Source organism: Ambystoma mexicanum, chromosome 1q (genome assembly GCF_040938575.1).
Source record: "Ambystoma mexicanum isolate Mex_15411 chromosome 1q, UKY_AmexF1_1, whole genome shotgun sequence".
NCBI classification, from domain to species: Eukaryota; Metazoa; Chordata; class Amphibia; order Caudata; family Ambystomatidae; genus Ambystoma; species Ambystoma mexicanum.
The window spans coordinates 299,030,375-299,049,552 of NC_090922.1; the positions used below are offsets into that span (position 1 = coordinate 299,030,375).

The window sequence follows — 19,178 nt, forward strand, 5'->3', positions numbered from 1 at the left end:
TTGGTCCTGTGGCGACGTCTGAAGTCCCAGTCCCCAAAGCCCTGCTTTTATGCAGAAAACCCCCATTCAGCCGGGCGGCTCACCACTGGGCCAATCACACAAGAGTGCGACTTCAGTTGCCGAGGCAACTCAGTCCAGAGTGCCTAAACCCCCTCCCACACCCCCTGTGGTACCCAGACAGAGTGGCACCACTTTTGGAGGATTCTGTGGAGAAGCCCGCCAAAAAGTGGAACAAAGGGCTCGACTTGGGTTGGAGTCACAGAAGCAAACACAAACGCCATTTTGGAACCGAGTTCTGGCAAAAAATACCAACTGGTGAATTAATATTAAATAAATAAACCAGCGGTATGTTCGAGGCTATGTTAAAAAGTATTAGCCTCGAACAATGGGAAAATCCCATTGGAATATATTCGCGGTTGAATATAAAAAGTGGTATCCACTGCCACCAGCCAAAACTCACTCAGGGGGGATTGGACAGTGCCCCCTCGAACAACAGACCCAGGGGCAATCGAATTGCCCCTACCAGTACGCCCACAATATGATGGTTTGTACTGGTTCTGTTCACAATTTAGGACTAGTAAAGCCAATGGTGACTTTACATGCCCTGCGAGACAGTAGTCAGTCCCAGGGTACGGCGTCTATGTTTGGGGGTCACTATGACACCCCGGTGTTACGGCACCGAGGGTGCTGTGAAACACACATACCAAAAATACATGAAGCCCTATGGAGTAAAAGACCCCATAGCCCATAAAACACATTACCAAGTCAAAGGATAACTCAAATCATGCCTAAGAGTGGGAGAAAAAGAGTCTCACTCTTAGCAGGAGAAAAAAATATACCCCAAAAATCCAGTAAAGCTGCTGGGGGACTCACTAGGTTTGGGAAATTAGCCTTAACAGAGAATTCTCCCTAACACCAGAGGGCTATGGAATCTGCTAAATGACAACAACCAGAATAAAGGGCTACTTATATATCGGATGTCTCGGAAGCAGATTGGATTGACCACTTCAGCAGGCTTTACCAAAAAAAGAAGAAAAGGTAAAACATTGTGAACAACAAAGAGAGAAAGACACATGGGAGCTCGAATGGTCCTATGACGAAATTCTAATGCATATTATCCATCTCAATACCTCCCGGGCGCCAGGTCCTTGTGGACTGAGCAATATCATAATAAAAACAAATAATGAACCCTGGGCTAAGTTCTGTCAACAACTCTTTTCAGTCTATAATGGCATTGAACCAAATCCCGACCACCTGTAAAGCTGCGATAATAATACAGGTTTTTTAAAAAGGAAACAGAAAGACACCAGCGAACTACCGGCCAATAGCATTCCTAGATCCTCTAGGAAATATATTTGCAGCCATTTTCCAACAAAGATTGACAGAATGGGCTTTCTTAAACAATAGGCAGGACCCAAGACAAACAGGCTTCATGAAAGGAGTAGGTATGAATGTCAATCTGTTAATTCTAAACCTACTCATATTGGAGGCATTGAGAATGAAAACACAGGTACTAGCTCGGTTCATCGACTTCCAAATGGCCTTTGACAGTGTTCATCGTAAAAACTGTGGCAGAAACTTACTGCATGGAAATGCCTGACTGATCTACTCAAACCAATCAAAGCTTTATACTCATTGACCAACATACGATTTAGACTTTCGCACATGAGCGCTGTGTCAAAAGAAATTCCAACATAGAAAGAATTGAAGCAGGGATGCCCCTTAGCAGCCACCCTCTTCAATCTTTACATCTCAGACCTAACAATAGCTCAAAACATCATGATTGCTAATCTGGCTATCCTAAATGGGTCCCCAGTTATCTGGACAATGTACGCAGACGACCTTGTGTTGTTTGACAAAACTGAAGTAGGCTTGCAAAAAAGGATAAATGCCTTATCCAAGTACGCAGAAGAAAATAACTTAAGCATCAACTTGACAAAATCTCAAATAATGCCATTGCTGAGACACCCAGGAAACAAAATGAAAGAACCACAAATTTATTTAAAACAGACCAAATTAGAAATTTTAAAACCATTAAGCACTTTGGCATAAGGGTGGACCAGAGCATTGGAGAAAAAGAATGGGTAGGCCATCTAACTGCCAAAGTTGATTCGCTGGTATGTCAAGGAACATCGCTTCACCGAAAATATGGGAGATTCTCATTTAAGCCACTCCTCATGTTCTATTGTCAGAAGGTAACAGCGATTGTTACTTAGGAAAGTGAATCACTACTAAATCTACCATGACAAACATGCGACATGTTGGAAGGGAGATTTTGGAGAAAACTGTTATCCCTAACCAAGTAATTTCCACTGCAACGAATACGCTTTGAGTTAGAGCTTCAATCAGTGCAATCCGTCGTAATCTGGAAAACATTAGACATGTACAGGAAAACAGGAACAAACAAAGACATTCCTTCGATTTGCCTGTTATGGAGCCGGAGTAAATCATTGAATGATGTTATCCTAAACACATGGAAAGAAGCTTGTAAACAAACGATGAAAAGTTTAGACATCACAGAAGAAACCTTGATATGGAGACAGACGGAAGCAAAAAGACGACTACAGCGGAATGATTGGATAGATACAATTGAAAAAAAAGTAACTATCAATTATCATTAAACTGTCTGTATGACTGCAGAGTGCTTAACCAACTGACAACATATCTGAAGCTCTTTACATGTCAAAAGTCTTGGGACCTTTTTCCCCGGCTATGCCTTAATACATTACCTACAAGAGACGTATTAACAAAAATGAGACAAATCCCAAAGGATTTGAACACCTGTTCTTCCTGCGAGGATGGATCTCAAATCGAAATACTTCATCACATCATCATGGAATGTACAGCCTTGGACACATAAAGAACAATATTTACGGCTATGCTTCCAAGGGAAGTGAATGTGCAAGACCGAGAACAGCGGCGGGTAACCCTGCTTGTTGGCAACCACAAGAGTCTCATGTTTTGAGTTGCCCCATTTTGGGGAAAAAATCGGGAAAAAATTACCCTAGAGTTACTGAGTAACTGAAAGAAAATGGATCATGGAGTATTACTGATCCGGTGACACCTTCTTAAGATCATATCCCGGACAACGATTTATCAAGAACTCATCAGAAGCCATAGAAATATGTTTTAAATAATGAAATGGAGAGTGATAATGCAAAAGTTTGTATAAAACTAATACATGTTATAAAAATAAAAAATAAACATTTACGTTTGCCTTATGAATGACCTAGGACAAAGAAAACCATTAACTGAATCCTGGCCCACATCCACCACTGGATGAAGAGATGCTTCTTTTGCACAATTGTATATAAAACACACAACATAGAACTGGAAGGGGAAGGACACAGCCTGCTCGCTTCCAATTGCCGACAAGTCTGGGGGCACTTCATCTGCTGATGTCTGCCTTAGGTGAAATGGGCGAATTTTTATATGAAGTTGTCATTCATTCCCCAAATCTGTGGAGCATTCTTGCTAGAATAGCTTTGCGCCAAGTTGATCACTGGGTGTATTTGACATATCCCTGGTAATGGCATTCAAAACACCCAAAACAAGGAAGCTAAGCCTTGGGAGTACAGGTACTGTGACGACTCATGGGAGCTTGTCCCTTCTCTCCAGGCGGGACCCGTTCTCTGTGAGGTTAGTGAGGTGAGGCCGCTACCCAAAAGTCCCTCTTGTGGTTGTGGAAAGCGGGACCCTCACCGGGAGAGACTTTGCTTATTGGGATAAGCATTCCCGTTCCGTGAAGGAACTCCCTGGCCCCTTTTCCCTTTTCCCTTGGGACCAAGACCTTATCAGAAATCTTTGAAAACATTACTGTCTGTCATGATAAGGCTTCCTTTGTATTTGAGCCACAAATCTATCGGACCCAGACAAAGATGAACAAGAGTGGTCTACTGAGTAATGACAGACTGCTTGCATATAGTCCTGAGAAGAGTTGGCCCCATGGAAGCATGAAGATCACCTCAACAATGGATCATAATACTGAGAAGAGTTGGTCCAAAGGTGGCATGAAGATCATCTCAACAATTGATCATAGTACTGAGAATATTTGGCTCCAAGGAGGCCTAAAGACGACATCAACAACAACAGAAAAGAAGGACTTGACCTCTGTGCTGGGGAGGATCCAGCCCCATTGTGAGAAAGGACTAGGAAAAGGGCAGAGCAGCTGTTGTGAAGCCATCCCAGCACAGGAAGCTCGATCCTGGGCTGGGATGGCTGGGAAGCTGTAAGGACGCTAATCCTCGGTGGTGGAGACGCAGAGGAACATTCAGTGTAGCATGATGTTGTAAGGTCTTCACCTGGCCAACCAAAGAGACAGAAAGAAAACAGCAGTGGCATTACCTCAAGGAGATGGGCTGCACCTCTTTACTCCACCTCACCACAGTACACTCACTCTGGAATGTCCTAGAACCTTGCTCAAGGAAAGAACCTTACTAATTATGTTTCAGGAAGTGCTTAGAAATATAGATGATTTATCTGGCATTTGGGTAATGACCATCTATGTCCAGGCTGTAGAGACTGCGATATACAGAATAGGGGTGTCATTCCTCATGTTTGGTTCCACTTGTGACTACTTGTATACTGTTTTTCCTGAACATTTAAAAAGTCATGTGGTGTTCAACAAAATTCCTTAATAAATGCCAGTAACCTGTTGGTTGGAATGTTTTGCCTGTCGCTAGCCCAAGGTCTTTACAATTGCGACTAAGCTTGCTGCAATCCTGACATCATAAATGTAATATTTTCTGATGCAATGTGCCTTCTACTATGTTTTTTCGTCATCCATGTTTTTCAAAATTTCTGATAGCTTTCCTTCAGTGCTAGTTGCATATAATGTTTGGAAGATTTCTTTTAAGTAAAGAGACTTATTTATTGCATATTAATGTGATCTCCAACCGTTCTCATAGCATAACGTATTTATTTTTCATTGTTGAACAGATCATTCCACTGAGACCTCCGTCATTTCTATACGGGTCAAGGAAGAGGAAAATGATTACATGTCGGGGACTCAGCACTCGGAGCGTACTGAACATTTTTCCAAACCCACAAGTGAGTGAAACATTTGTTCACAATGGCTATTTTCTTGAACTGAATATGCAATGTACAAAAGTGCCCAATGACTTTGAAGAACTATCTTCTTTTGCCTACTGAACATCCTTTTTCTTCTTCTAATTTGCACAATGTAATTGTTAGGTCATGCAGTGCATTGTCTTGTAGTACATCCAGATACTATGTTTGGCACATCCAGAGCTTTTCATTGGCCTTCATCCAGGTGTGCAAAGATGGGCAACTAGCCACGATATTGAGGGACGTGTGCTCATTTCATATTGTGTTTTGTCTCAAAGTTTCACATTGCCTTCTTGTATTTCTTAGATGCATTATTTTCTGAGTCTGCAAACAATGGCCAGATCAAATAGGTAGCATTTTCGTGGTGGTAGCAGGCTTTGCAACCGCCTTTTCGCTTTAGAGTTGTCTGTTTTTCTTTGTGTTCTTATCAGAAATTCATTATATGAACTGACTTGTTAGGCATTTGCTGGTCCCACCTAGGAAAATAATAGAAAGAAAAATGTAATTGGACAAAAGAAATGTAAACTCTTCAAATCTCTATCATCCTGATTTTTCTCCTTTTGCCTGTGATAAAGCCAGACCATCATTTTCCTCACCAGACTCGGAGGGGTCGCCACAGCCAGAGTGGGAGAAGTTCTGCACACATATTCAAATTGTCCCAACATTTTACATGAATATGACAGAGTAAGCATTTAGCTGACATAAAAAAAAAATTTGCATTTTGTTACGACTACTTGCCTTAACTTTGCCAATGATTAAGCTCTTTTGATAGCGCTGATAATTGCTTAGGGGAAGGACCATAGCACGTGCTGCTGAAACAAGAGGTAACCGAACTGATAGATGGCAGGTAACCACAAAATAATCTTCTTCAGGAACCTTGTATTTTACGTCTGAAGACTCTGATATGTGTGCCTCAGTATGTAGCATTTTGCCAAAAAAGAAAGCATTGATCAAGAAAGGAATGGTCTAGGCCTAAGATTGCTTATCTGGTTTTGTAGGGGGCACAGCATAAGACTTCTCTGGGCATAACTTTGCCAATTCGGGGACGCCTTTTCGCTGAACCAGCTTTGATAGCCTAATAGAATGCAGACAAAGTGTCTTTGTCTTTATCCATCCCTGCACTGGATCTCTTATTCGAAGACAGAGCAGGTGGTTTGTCCAGACAATCCATAAGTGGTACCAGAACAGGTTCTGAAAGAGGCACAGGAAGTGGCATTGATTCAACTAGAACCAGAATGAAAGCTGGTATTGGAGTGTTTAGGGCCACAGAATTTGTAGGCTGAAATAATTCCTTCATCTGAACTATAAAGGAGTCCAGTAATCTGTCAGAGAACATGGTCTGTTTCACTACTTGTCGCCCTCACCGGACATTTCTCAGCAATAAGGGGAGGATATGAAACTAGAGCGTTGTGTAGACGGCAAAAAGAGTGCGCTCGGGTAACTGATTTAGCATTGGATGAGTTGTGCGTAATACATTTTAAAACACAAAGATCTTTGGTACCCAGATGTTCCGATAGAAGACAGGGTTGTGAAAAGGAAGAGTAGAAAGAGGATTTTAATCCGGAATGGAGCAACTCTTCAAATGTGAAGAGCAGAAGCTTGGTGTAGAAAACCGTGAAACTCTCCCCTCAGTATCAAACAAAAGTCTGAAAAAAAGCAAATTAATGAGAGGGGTTTAAATCTGCATCCTCAACTTCTGAGGAAATATGAAGTGCGTCCCTCATGTGAGGAACTCATGGTGGCAACAAGTAAGACAGACACAAGTGATCACAGTTCAAGGGTGTTTATTGAACAATGAATGCAGTATGCAGGTTGGAAAAACGCCTAATCTAGACCTATATCTAAGATGGGAGCAAGCGTCGACCATCAAATGAAAAATAAGTCAGTCCTAGTGGCATTGTGTCAAAATAAAAAGGGTCTATACTAAGAAACCTATTGCCAAACCTCACAAATAGTAGTAAAAGGGTGTGAGATAGTTCTCAAGAAAAGAAAGAAGTGTTCTTAAATAATATATCAGGAGGCGGTAGTCTGTGTCTCCCTTCCCCACGTTTTGGACACTGGGTAAAATGGGAGCTTGGAGTACAGCACAGGCTTGGGCTTCTCAAGCACGAGACAACAGTTCTAATGGCAGCTCTCAGGACACGGTCTCAAGCTTTCAGCTGTCAGGGCCGTCGATGGCCAAGTCTCGTTTCACTTGAAAGTCTCTTCCCTTCGAGGACCTGACGTGTTCAAATAACAAAACAAATACACAGTCTCTTTTCCATGGGCTTTGCGTGACGTCCTTCACCCCGGGATTCCCCTCTTCTGGGCGCAAATCCCTAAAAAGTTATTTAATGATATCAAGATCCTGGTTAGCTATGTTTTCTTGCTTTCGAGGGCCTCTCCGGTTCCAAAATAAAGTTCCTTTAGCAAATGAAAGTTTATTTCCAATGTTCACTGGGTGATAGTTTCACCCCTGGGTCTCCCTCTTCTGGGCGCTGACCCTTCTCAATGGTTTACTACAACTTCCTGTAGGGTGATCGCTTCACCCCTGGGTCCTCCTATTCTGGGTTCTGACCCTTCTTTACTTTCAGCGCCCTTCTCTGGGTTCACGACGGCTTCTCCTTTGCTCTCAAATCTTAATGTCTTTTCTAAGCAGTTCTAGTGGACATCCCTCAGCCGGGTTCACTCTTGTCAACACACTGTTTCCTGGGACTATAGACTTGCCCCCTTCTCGTCAGCATCCCTCGGTCGGGCTCACTCTTGCCAACTTCACATTCGCTTGTCACATTTGCTTGTATTTGCAGGATTCACTTCCCTTGCTTTCTCATATGGTGGGATTCACTTCCCTTGCTTTTTCTCAATGCAGGATTCCCTTCCCTTGATTTCTCATATGGCGGGATTAAATTCCCTTGCTTTCATTTAGTTTGTAGGTCAAAGTCTTTCGATTGTACAGGGATTTTGCTTGACCCTAGTATGACCACTTAGACCTATTCCGCTGACTCTCCCAAGGCCTGCTGGTAACTGTAGTTTCTCTCATATGGGGCTTGACCAGTGTCTCTTGACTTAGCACCCACGTGGTCCCAGTTTCCCCCCTTTAACACTTTGAGGGGAATAGCTTCACAGTTCTGTACGCAGTTCATTGAACTTGGTTCAAATTTGCCACTTTCCGCTTCTCATTCAACACAGTCCGTTGTTATCGATTCTCCCCTCGACTCACCAGCTGTGATGAACTGCTTGGCTTTCCTGGAGCCAAGGCTGGTACCACGGGCACGGGAGCTTCCCTCAGACTTGCTTATCGGCATAAGCTTGCCCCATGTACCGTTGACGTCTACTGCAAGTTACTTGTGCTACTGTTCGCAGTCTTGGGTTCTCGTCCATGAAGGTTCTGCAGGCCTGGGATGAAAAGGCCAAGGTCACTTCTCTCCTCGCAACCCTCTCAATTCCTGCCGCCTCTCTCCTTCTCTTGAACTGCTGAGCCTGCTTAGCCGTGCTGTCTGCCGTACTCGCCTTGCTCATCCTCTGCTCTCTCTTGCTCCACCTTTTATCCCTGTGGGGAAAAGGAAGGGGCATCAGGTGTGTGTGATTTAAGTCAATTGCCTGAGTTTGCTTGACCTTCGTGTCGGGACATGTCCGGTAAATATTTTTATTACAAGTCTGTAAACCAGTATTCATGTCGGGAAAGGGAGGGGTTGGAGTGTCGGATTGTCCTACGGGATATGATGGGGAAGTGATGCGATTATCAGAAGGGAGTCGGTTGGTAGACCGAAAAGGACAAAATGGGTAAGGTTTGTGAAATGGATGAGAATGACCGGAATGGAGAACAGAACATAGGGGATTGTGGGAATTGTAATTGTTGGTCACTTTCGACTGGAAGTTCAGAAAGTGACAATCAGAGGGATGGGATTGGTAGGGTTTGCGGGTTAAACAGTAATGGCCGGGATTGTGAAATAAACAAGGGGGATTGTGGGAACGGTAGTATTTTACCTGAGCAGTTTGGGAGTGCGGAAAATAATAATCAGAGGGACGGGAAGAAGAATGATTGGGAGTATTCGGATAGGGATCCGGAAAACAGGGTTTTTGTAAAAGACGGTTTCTGAATGTGCTGGGGTTTGAGATCAAAGGGGATTGGTTCTGTGCAGAGGGGTTATTGGGTTTGGATAGCAGAGATTTACTGGGAGGAGGCGAGGCAGATGTATAGTAGCCTACAAAGGCCTCAGGGATTACGCCTTCCTGTTCTGCTTCCTCATTATAGTACCGTATCTCACCTTTAGGGTTGGTATAGTCGAGGGACCGGTCTTCCGTGGTCACCTGAATAAGGGGCTCCTACGATCTCCTTGGGAGAACATCCTCAGGTTTCTCACACTCAGCAGTGAAGTTTTTGTGATTCTTGAACTGAAGCAAGCACCACAGGAAACTGTGAAAAGCAGCTGTTTTGTAAATTTTCTCTCAACTCCAAGGAGATTTTTGTGCTTCTCAGCTCACTTGATTCCTTCTTTCTAAGCTTTTTATTTTTATCGGAGGGAGATGGGGGAAGTAGATGTCTCTGGATGTTCTTAAAGCCTTCTTAAAGATCTTTATGGTGGGCTTGGTCAGTACAGAAGGTTTTTGTTGTGTTCTGCTTTGCAGGTTCCACAAACATGTTGGTTCTGGAACATACGGCAGTTGGTGTGAGAGCTTGGGCTGGGTGCCTGCTGCTCTCCGCTGTGAGTTAAATAAATCCTTTTAATCGTACCTCTGTGTGTTGGCGCCATCCATATCAGTGGCATCGAGGAAGCAGATCTGCTCGAACAAGCGAGCAGACAAGGAACCCAGAAGCAGCAGGCACCACAGGGGACCAGCAGAGAAGGAGGAGGCAAAGTCCCACCTGCAGCAAGGTGAAAGGAGTGCACAGCGATTGGCACCAGAGCGAGGGGTGGGCATCGGCCAAATTGTGGAGGAAACACTTTTTTTTTAAAAAAAAGGAAAGAAAAGTTATACGCTGAAGCTGGAGCCGGCAACGTGCACTCGAGAGGACATCCCCCTCGTCAGAAGCAATGTGGAACCTCCGCCTCACCAGCCAAGCATTGTGATGCACTGCCTGGCAGCGTAGCACGTCGCACATCTACAAGGAATTGTGTCAAGGTTGGCTGGAGCAACAGTGAAAAAAAAACAGAATGGCAATCTGCAATGAAGATCTGTAGCGCTGGCAAAATGAAGGATCCCAGTGATGCTGCAGTTCATGTAAGCTATGGGCAGAATTAATTTAAGGAAAGGAACAGTGCAGACTAAGCTCAAGAGACCAAATTAGAGTGCCAAATAGGAAGGCAACACCATTCAACTCAATACAACCTGGAAGCCCTACAAAATAAAGAATTGAAGAACCAAAAGGGAAATACCGCACAGTTTATGAATTAACACAATTTGGAAGTGCCACAAAGGAAGAGAATAACCTTGTAGTGCCAAGACATTGAAGTGTGAGCAAGTGTAGTAGCCAAACAAACCCAACCATACCTCCCCCAAACCCCTTCTTGGCAGAACGGGGAACACCACCAATAAGATGGGAGAGGTGGAAAAGGATGTTTGAAACATACTTAGTGGCCATGGGGGGTGACAAGTTCAATCCAGCCAGGAAACAGGCTTTATTGTTGCACAATTTAGGTCCAGAAAGGCGCAAGTGTCTTTGATAGACTTCCGGAGCCACAAGGTGATGGCGCAGGGGACCTGGATGAATTCATCTTGTCAGTGAGGAAAATAGAGGAACATTTTGAGCCAAAAAAGAATGTGACTTTAGAAAGACACACATTCTTCCAAAGACTCAAGACCCTTCAGAGCCCGTAGAAGGGTATGTAGCTGTACTAAGAACATTAAGCCACATCTGTGAATTTGGTGCATTGACCAATTAATTGATCCCCGATCAGTTGGTGACATGTACCAATAATCCCAGGCTACAAGAGAAACTGCTGGCAAAGGATATGACGTTGGAACAAGCAATGGAACTGACTAGGATCATTGAACAAACAACGCAATATATGAAAAAAATGAAAATGGTATGAAATGGTCAAGAAGTGTGTGCTGTGAATCAAAAGAAACCTTTTGGGTCAAGGAAGGAGTGGATAGGACACAAGTGCTTGAGGTGTGGTAACCCCAGGCATGCAGCGACCAGCGTGTTTTGTCCAGTGAGAAATGCAGAATGCATCAGATGCAGATTCAAGAGGCATTTTGCACGCATGTGCAAGGAGTCTACCATCAGTGCTGTGAAGCCCAAACAAAGCCATGGTGAAAAGGAAAGCCAAAATGAAGAAACCAAAACCCGACATAATTTTGACATTTCAGCAATGTCTGAGGGGGCAGAAGGCCCGGTGGATGTGTTTCAAATTGATGGCTCGGAGCTATCAATGAAGGTGGATTCTGCTGCCTCTCCATGGACCATAGTGTTGAAGGACACTTTTACAAGTATTCTTTTGAGGGATTTTCATGGACTATCACCTCCTCAAGTACAGCCTTGTGTGTACATGGAAAGTGAAATAGAATTGCTGGGAACATTTCAAGGACTTATGGCTTATGAAGGCAGAAAGTGTGTGGCAAATATTTTAGATGCTAAGAAAGGTTCATCTTTATTGGGATGGGAAGAGCAGAGAATCTTGGGCATTTGGATTCAAGCCAATGCACCCACTCCAGTGTCAACAGCAGAAGTGGACAACATATGGGTCACAGAGTGTTCTGATGATCTGGGAAAGTTAGAGGACTATGAACATTACATCAAAGTAAAGTACAGTTCTCGGCCATTGGTGCACAAGGTGCGGCCCACTCCCCATAATATGAAGCAGCACTTACATGAGGAGTTAGACGGTCTTCTGCAAAGGGGTGTGATAGAACGAGTACATGGTACGGAATGGTTATCCCCAGTTGTTCTAGTGGCGAAGGGCAATGGGAAGATGTGTTTTTTGTGTGGACTTGAGGGAGCTAAACAAGAAAATGTTGCTGGATCAGCATCCAATACCAGTCATATCGGAAGCTCTATCTGTGTTGGGGGATGCTAGTTGGTTCACGGCTATAGATTTGTCAGCAGCATATCACCAAGTGCCATTGTCCCGGGATTGTCAGGACCTCACAGAATTTATCAACCCGAAAGGAACTTTCAAATGTCTCAGGATGCCGTTTGGTCTGGCATCGGCTGCGTCTGTTTTCCAGCGATGATGGAGAAGGTTCTGAAGGGGGTCAGCAATGTGATTGTGTTCCAAGATGACATTTTTATTTTTGCTGATAACTCAGCACAACATGATAAAGTTTTAAAATGTGTGTTGGAGGAATTGAGTTAGTCTGGCTTGACAGTACAGCGGAGTAAGTGCAAAATTGGTGTGTGTGAGGTGGAATATTTGGGCCACATGGTCTCGGCTCAAGGGATTTCTCCCAAACACAGCTTGGTGGAGAGTATTAAGAGTTCCATCCCCACGAGATAAGGATCAATTAATGTCATTTATGGGAATGGCGGAGTTCTGTCATAAATTTGTTGATCATTTTGCTCTTATTTCAATGCGGTTAAGGGAATTGTTAAAGAAGGGAGTTACTTTCCTGTGGACGGTCGTGTGTGAGGAAGCTTTTCAGAAGATAAAGGAAGGAATTGTCAAGGCACTGTCCTTGGGGGATTTGTAAGTGGTCGGAGGACGGTGTTGCCGGTGGATGCCAGTTTGCTGGGACTGGGGGCGTCTTTGTCGCAATTGGATTGCGGCAAGGAAGAGCATGTGATTGCATTTGCTTCCAGACCTTTAAGGGGTGCAGAGAAAAATTATTCAGTGGTGGAAAGGGAAGCATTAGCAGTGTTTTGGGCCATTATGCACTTTAAATTCTTTCTGTGGGGCCAATGGTTTATGGTTAAGACAGACCACAGAGCATTGGTGCAAATGTTAAATGGAGGGAATTGGGGCAGGGGGTCGCCCAAAATTTGGAAATGGATTTTAGGTTTACAGAACTATGATTTCCAGATGTGTTATGTCCCTGGCAAGGAAAATGTGGTGGCGGACTGTCTCTCGCAACTGCCAGTGGATGGGGGGCAGTGGTATTGAGGAGAAGGTGCAGGAATAGGAGATAGTTGTGGCCAAAATTGAACAAGGGGCTTTAAGTGAAGAGGCTTGGCTGGTAGCTGAGAGAGGAGACTCGGTACTGGGTAAAGTGAAGGAGTGGAATGTGGAAGGTTGGCCTTGCAAAGATGAAATAGAAATGATATTCGATCGATTCTATAAGGTAAGGGATGAGCTGTGTGTCGAGGGCTGGGGGGAGGCTCAAGAGGGGGCACAATGTGATTCCCCCTGAGGGCATCAGGGACAAGCTAATTGAGATTGCTCATCAGGGGCATTGTGGTATGAATAGTACTAAAAGGATGTTAAGACAAAGTTACTGGTGGCCAGCTATGGATAGCAATGGGAACAGTATTTAAAACGTCATCAGTAATTCTAGTTGTATTCAACTTATGTTTTTTTTTGGTTAGGTAGTGAGGTTTCACCATCATATCTTGATGCCATTACCTGCCTTGATAAATACAGGGATTCTGTGTCACACGTGAGGGTCTTGTAGCTTTCTCCGGAGAAAGCTGCCGGACCTGCAAAGCCTCACAGCTGAACCACAGGATAAGGCACACGTGTTCATGAGATGGAGGCTCATGAGGCATGTCACACAGGCACATTGTCTGTATGATAAAAGGAATAGGGAGTAAAAATAGCCCCAACAAAAAATAGAAAACAAATAAAGGAGGCTACTTTTTCACTCACAGAACCACTGGTGTGTTTGGATCAGTGGGACCAGCAAGCAGTGTGACAGGAGAGAGCTCCATTACTATTGGTGTTAATTCTGCCTCATCTGAAGATGAATTGTATTCTAATTTCCTTGAGTTACTAGCAGTATGAATTACAAAAGATCTGCTTGAGTAAAAATACCCACATTGGGAATGGGAATTCCTTTTTTACTTACAACTTAAAGAAGCATTGGCAAAGCCATCCGTTTTGGCTTGTGTGTAGGCATGGAAAAAGCATTTGCCAGGTACTGCCATAATGGTACTACATGATCAAAAGATGACAACAGCTGGCTGGCCAATAGTATGATAACATGGGCATGTAATACTAGTGGCCTGCAAATAACTATGTAATACCTATGCACAAGCCCAAACTCTTGACTTTGTCATTGCTTTTTTATAACAGGGCCTCAGTGCAAGTAACTGATATAAATCAAGTGGCTGCAGGTGCACTTGGTTAAGCCACAATTATTACACCAATAGCACATTTACAGCTCTAATTGAAGCATTAACTTTCAGCATATTCAGCAATAACACTGGCGTTCCAGAGTGTGATGCTGCTGCTTGACGGCGTTAGCCCAAAGAGATCCCAGGGAATTGTGTTTTGGGTGTGGTGCCAGGTAGCAGGTAGGAATGATAATAGGGATTAGCATGACCCTGGGCAGTCAGTAGGTGGATACATAGCCAAACAAGTCCTTCCTCACGTGTCCTCTCCCTATTAGCTGTTCTCCAATGCATTCGTTTCGACTTGCATGTTGCAGTGCCACCTAATATCTGTAACTATAAAGTGGGGACTATAATACTGCCACTTCAGAAACCTATCTGGTGCCCTCGTACCAATGTACTGCATCTCTTTCTGTCTTTTTTCATGCATATGCCAAATGTTGTGCTAGGTGTATTTTGCATTGCTTTCGTAAAAAGAGCTGGCCGATTGTTATTGCTCCCGTTGCCAGAGAGGCTGACGTGAGGAGGTAACATTAAGCAAACCGTCAAACTCTTACATATTTGTTGAATAAGCAAATGGCGAACTAGCCCCTGGGCCAAACCGAAAATCGTTCATCTGCAAAAACACTGGATGCCCAGCAAAAAAATGTTTATGCTGCACCGCTGGTGCAGTGCCTTATACAATTTGTCACCGTCCCTCAGAGTACGGTATTGGTTCTGCATTTAACATCATGTGGAAATGATTTTGCCATGTAATAAAGTACAGTCAGAATTGCTATCATATGCAGGGGTGTTAATTCCACTGCCAGGCTGCTTCCAGTGTATATCTGATTGTGTGTAGAATATGTGGTTATTTCTCAGTGCTGCTATTATGATTATCAGTGTGACCATCTACACCGAGTTCCCTAAAATATGTAGCTCAATGTGCCTGCCTGTATGCACACGTCCATGCCAATTTTCACATAACCAGGCAAGTTTTGCTAAAGTTAATTTACGCATAGATATATATATATATATATATATATATATATTTCTGAGGCTTGTGGAATCTGCTTAGATCACATGCTGTGCATAGGCCGACATCTAGTGGAAGCTGCAGAGAATTACAGTTTGTTTTTCGAAACTCGAAAATGGGCGTCGACACAGGGCGTGTCAGTAATACTATCCCAAGTGTGACGTCCACTGTACCCATGATCCCTCACGCGTCTAGGACCCTCAGATTGTTTTTTTCTGCCATGCTGGTCGGAAGCACTGAGCGGAGTTCCCTGACTTAGTCAGATTTTGCAAATATTGTTATATATTTCCCCGTTTATTCCACCTATACGTCGAGTCTCCGAACATCGACACTCGACGCCGGATCGGAGAAAATTCAACCGTCGGACTACAGCGACGGATTTGGGCCTCGGAAGACCTCTGGCCTCGGCCCGTGCCTCAGAAGTCCTCTGGACTCGGCCCTGCAAGTAGGGAGAGTGGGGGGTGGCACATATCCTACACTCTGATTAATATAGGTACATTACTTATATTCCTACACTCCCAGCCCGCTGCCATAGGGTGCGTATGGAGGGTACCCCCTTTCAATTTTGCCCCAAGTGCAACCGCAAGTATCCTTGTGTTGACAGACACGCCACGTGTAACCTCTGCTTGCCGAGGGACCACCCTGAGGCGAATAGCAGAGCGTGCAGTCGGTTTAAACAGAAGACCCTTAAGGACCGTTCGACAAAGCGTTGGGCCCACCACGCCAGGCGACAAGAGGGAATGGCCGCAGAGGGTGCCTTCAGCGATGGCAGCGAAGCCGTACTTTCGGACTCCAAGAGTCGGCGTCTGCAGGCAGCGGTAAGGCTGCTACCGAATCCCTTACACTCTCCAGAGACAGGGACTCTACCCCCGTATTTCGACGCCAGGCATCGAAAAGCTCTGATGGGGCCCAAAAGTCGGGGAAGCACTCTTCCACCCACGGGGAGGGGGGAAAACAACGAAGTAAGCAGTCCCAGCCTACTTCCACTCCTAAACTACATTCTACTCCACCTACACAGACGGACAAGTCTCAGTCCCCTGTCCTTAAGGCCCCTGTTCAGGCCAGTAGGTCTAGCCAGGACAAATCTCAATCTGTTGTCCCTAAGACCCCTGTTCAAACCAGTAGGTCTAGTCAGGATAAAACAGGGAAAGCACTCCAGGAAAGAGTTATTCCCAGTTCAAGGGAATGGTCCAGTGATGACATAGAAAGAGTAATGTCAAGGATGTCATAATTGGCAGATTTCTATGCCAAGAACCCGGAACACTTTCTCTCTTATACCCCAGAAAGGTCAACTCCCTCAGGCTCGAAGGATCCAATACCCCCAAGTAGGAAGTCCCGGGGTGAAGCAAAATCTTCAGACCCCTTCTATATACAGCCCTATTCTCAATACCAGGAAGATCCATCCTTTGTTGAGGATCCAGACGTGGGCATGTTCGAAGAACAAACTGGGACAGGCTATTATGGGGATGATGAGGACCAAGAGGAGGAGGAGGAAGAGGACGACCCAGATACATACAGGGTAGATTCCCCTGTAGATAAAGAGCCTGCGGTTACCGACTCCCCTGTCGACAACCAACCTCTCCTGAATGAGGTCCTGTCCAGAGCGGCACAGCACTTCCACATTGACACCCAGGGTGCTCAGGAAGAGAGGGACTTTGCAGAGGAACTGGTGGGAGAAAGGAGACCTGTTGCTCAGGCCATCCCTATCCTTAAGTCAATACAAAGGAGGATAGACCCTTCCCTTGTTAACCCCAATCTCACTAGGGCAGTAAACCCCAGAATTGAAAAGCTTTTCAGGGCAGCCCAATCTGACCCACTATACATAAGGGGACATCTCAAACCGGACTCCCTGGTTGTTACAACCACCCGTAAGAGGGCGGGAACACCCTTGTCATCGTCCAAAGCTCCCCCCGACAAGAAGAGCAAGAAGATTTATGGCTTGGGCAGGAAAGTAGCCTCCACTTCCGCCTACCAGATAAGGATTGCAAACTCCACCACCCTGCTGGCTAGTTACAACTGCCACCAATGGGAAGAAGTCGCGGCTCTCATAGACTCCGCCCCAGAACCCTTAAAGAGCCAATTGGCACGAGTTTCGGCAGAGGGGAGAGCCGTGTCAGGTTGCATTTTAAAATCAACCTTTGATGCCGCGGGTAACGCCGGCAGATTAATTGCTGAAAGCACGGTCATCAAGAGGCATGCTTGGCTACGGCATTCTGGTTTCAAGGCCGAGACCCAAGCATCATTGATAGATAAGCCGGTGGAGCCGGATCTATTGTTTGGAAAGGCGGTCGAGGACGCGCTAAAGAATGCCAAGGACGAGTACGAGACACTCAAGTCCCTAGGGCAACTAACCAACAAACCCCCTAACCAGAGAGGGAATGGCAATTTTCGTCGGCCTGGCGGACAAAACTCCCAAAGAGGCTCAAACTATTCCCAAGGCCAGGGTACTACATGGAACACTAACCAGCAGTCTACCCAGAGTTATGGCAGGGGTAACAAAAGAGGTTGTGGTAGGGGTAGAGGCAGTCCCAAAGGAGGGGGCACGCCTTCACCAAAACAGTGACGCTCCGTTTAGGGTCCCTTCTCACGCATCCCCAGTATGGGGACGCATTTCCATCTTCACCCAAGCTTGGGAAGGGATCACATCAGACAGATGGGTGCTGTCCACAGTGTCCGCAGGATACTGCATTGAACTCCTAGAGCGTCCCCGAAACCACCCTCCACGACAAAGAATACACTCCTTAGACCACCAGAAGATCCTACTCGAAGAGATCGAAATTCTTCTTGCAAAGGACGCGATAGAACTCGTCCCGGGACACCAGGTAAACAAGGGTATTTATTCAACTTACTTCCTTGTGCCAAAAAAAGATTTGACAATGCGCCCAGTATTGGACTTACGGCCTGCAAACAAGTATGTCAAGCCCCAAAAATTTCGCATTACTACTCTCCAAGAGGTAATTTCCCTCCTAAAAAAGGGGGATTACATGGCAACATTGGATATGAAAGATGCCTATTTTCATATTTCCATGTTCCCAGCGCACAGAAAATATCTGCGCTTCAAGGTGGACAGTCAGCACTACCAGTTCAAAGTACTGCCCTTCGGGATAGCTTCGGCTCCAAGGGTATTCACCAAGGTACTGGCGGTGGCGGCGGCACACCTACGCAGGGAGGCAATCCCAGTGTACCCTTATCTGGACGACTGGCTCATCACGGGGGAGACCCCAGTAATTTGCAGGGCAAACATTCAAAGAACTATCGACCTCCTCTTCGAATTGGGCTTCTCTATAAATGAGAAAAAAATCAAGTCTGGTGCCCAGCACCTCCAAGCAGTTCCTACGAGCTGTTCTAAATACTCAAGAGGGGTTGGCTTTTCCTTCAGAGGAAAGAATTAGGAATATACTACTGCAAATTCCGCAATATCAAACCGGTCGCCAGATAACAATACGCAAAGCAATGCGTTTGCTGGACATGATGGCGTCATGTATTTACCTGGTCCCCCACGCGCGCCTGTGCATGCGTCCCATGCAAGAATGGTTGGCGAAACTGTGGTCTCAGGCAAGTGGTCAGTGGGGCGATCTAGTGGTCGTTTCACCAACACTTGTGCAAAGCCTCCACTGGTGGAAAAGAGACAATCTATCCAAGGGGAAACCCTTTTACGATCCCGAGATACAGGCGGTAGTCACGACGGACGCATGCCTGACAGGATGGGGAGCTCACCATCTCCACCACACAGCTCAGGGTCTCTGGTCTCACACAGTGGCCAAGAATCACATCAACCTGCTAGAGCTTCTGGCAGTTTTCAGAGCACTTCAAGCGTTCGACCCCCACCTACTGAACCTGTCGGTGCAGATCCTAACGGACAGCACGGCAGCCATGTTCTACCTGAACAAGCAAGGAGGGACTCGT

At 45.3% G+C, this 19,178-nt stretch overlaps 1 protein-coding gene across 3 annotated transcripts in view; it reads left to right on the forward strand.

The window, feature by feature from the left end:
- Positions 1–19,178, forward strand: part of LOC138527531 (uncharacterized) — a 1,006,733-nt gene that overhangs the window by 478,880 nt on the left and 508,675 nt on the right. For all 3 annotated transcript variants that reach the window (XM_069638786.1, XM_069638780.1, XM_069638792.1), the window contains exon 6: positions 4,939–5,049. In XM_069638786.1, coding sequence (XP_069494887.1) covers positions 4,939–5,049 — 111 coding nt within the window. The remainder of the gene's footprint in view (positions 1–4,938; positions 5,050–19,178) is intronic.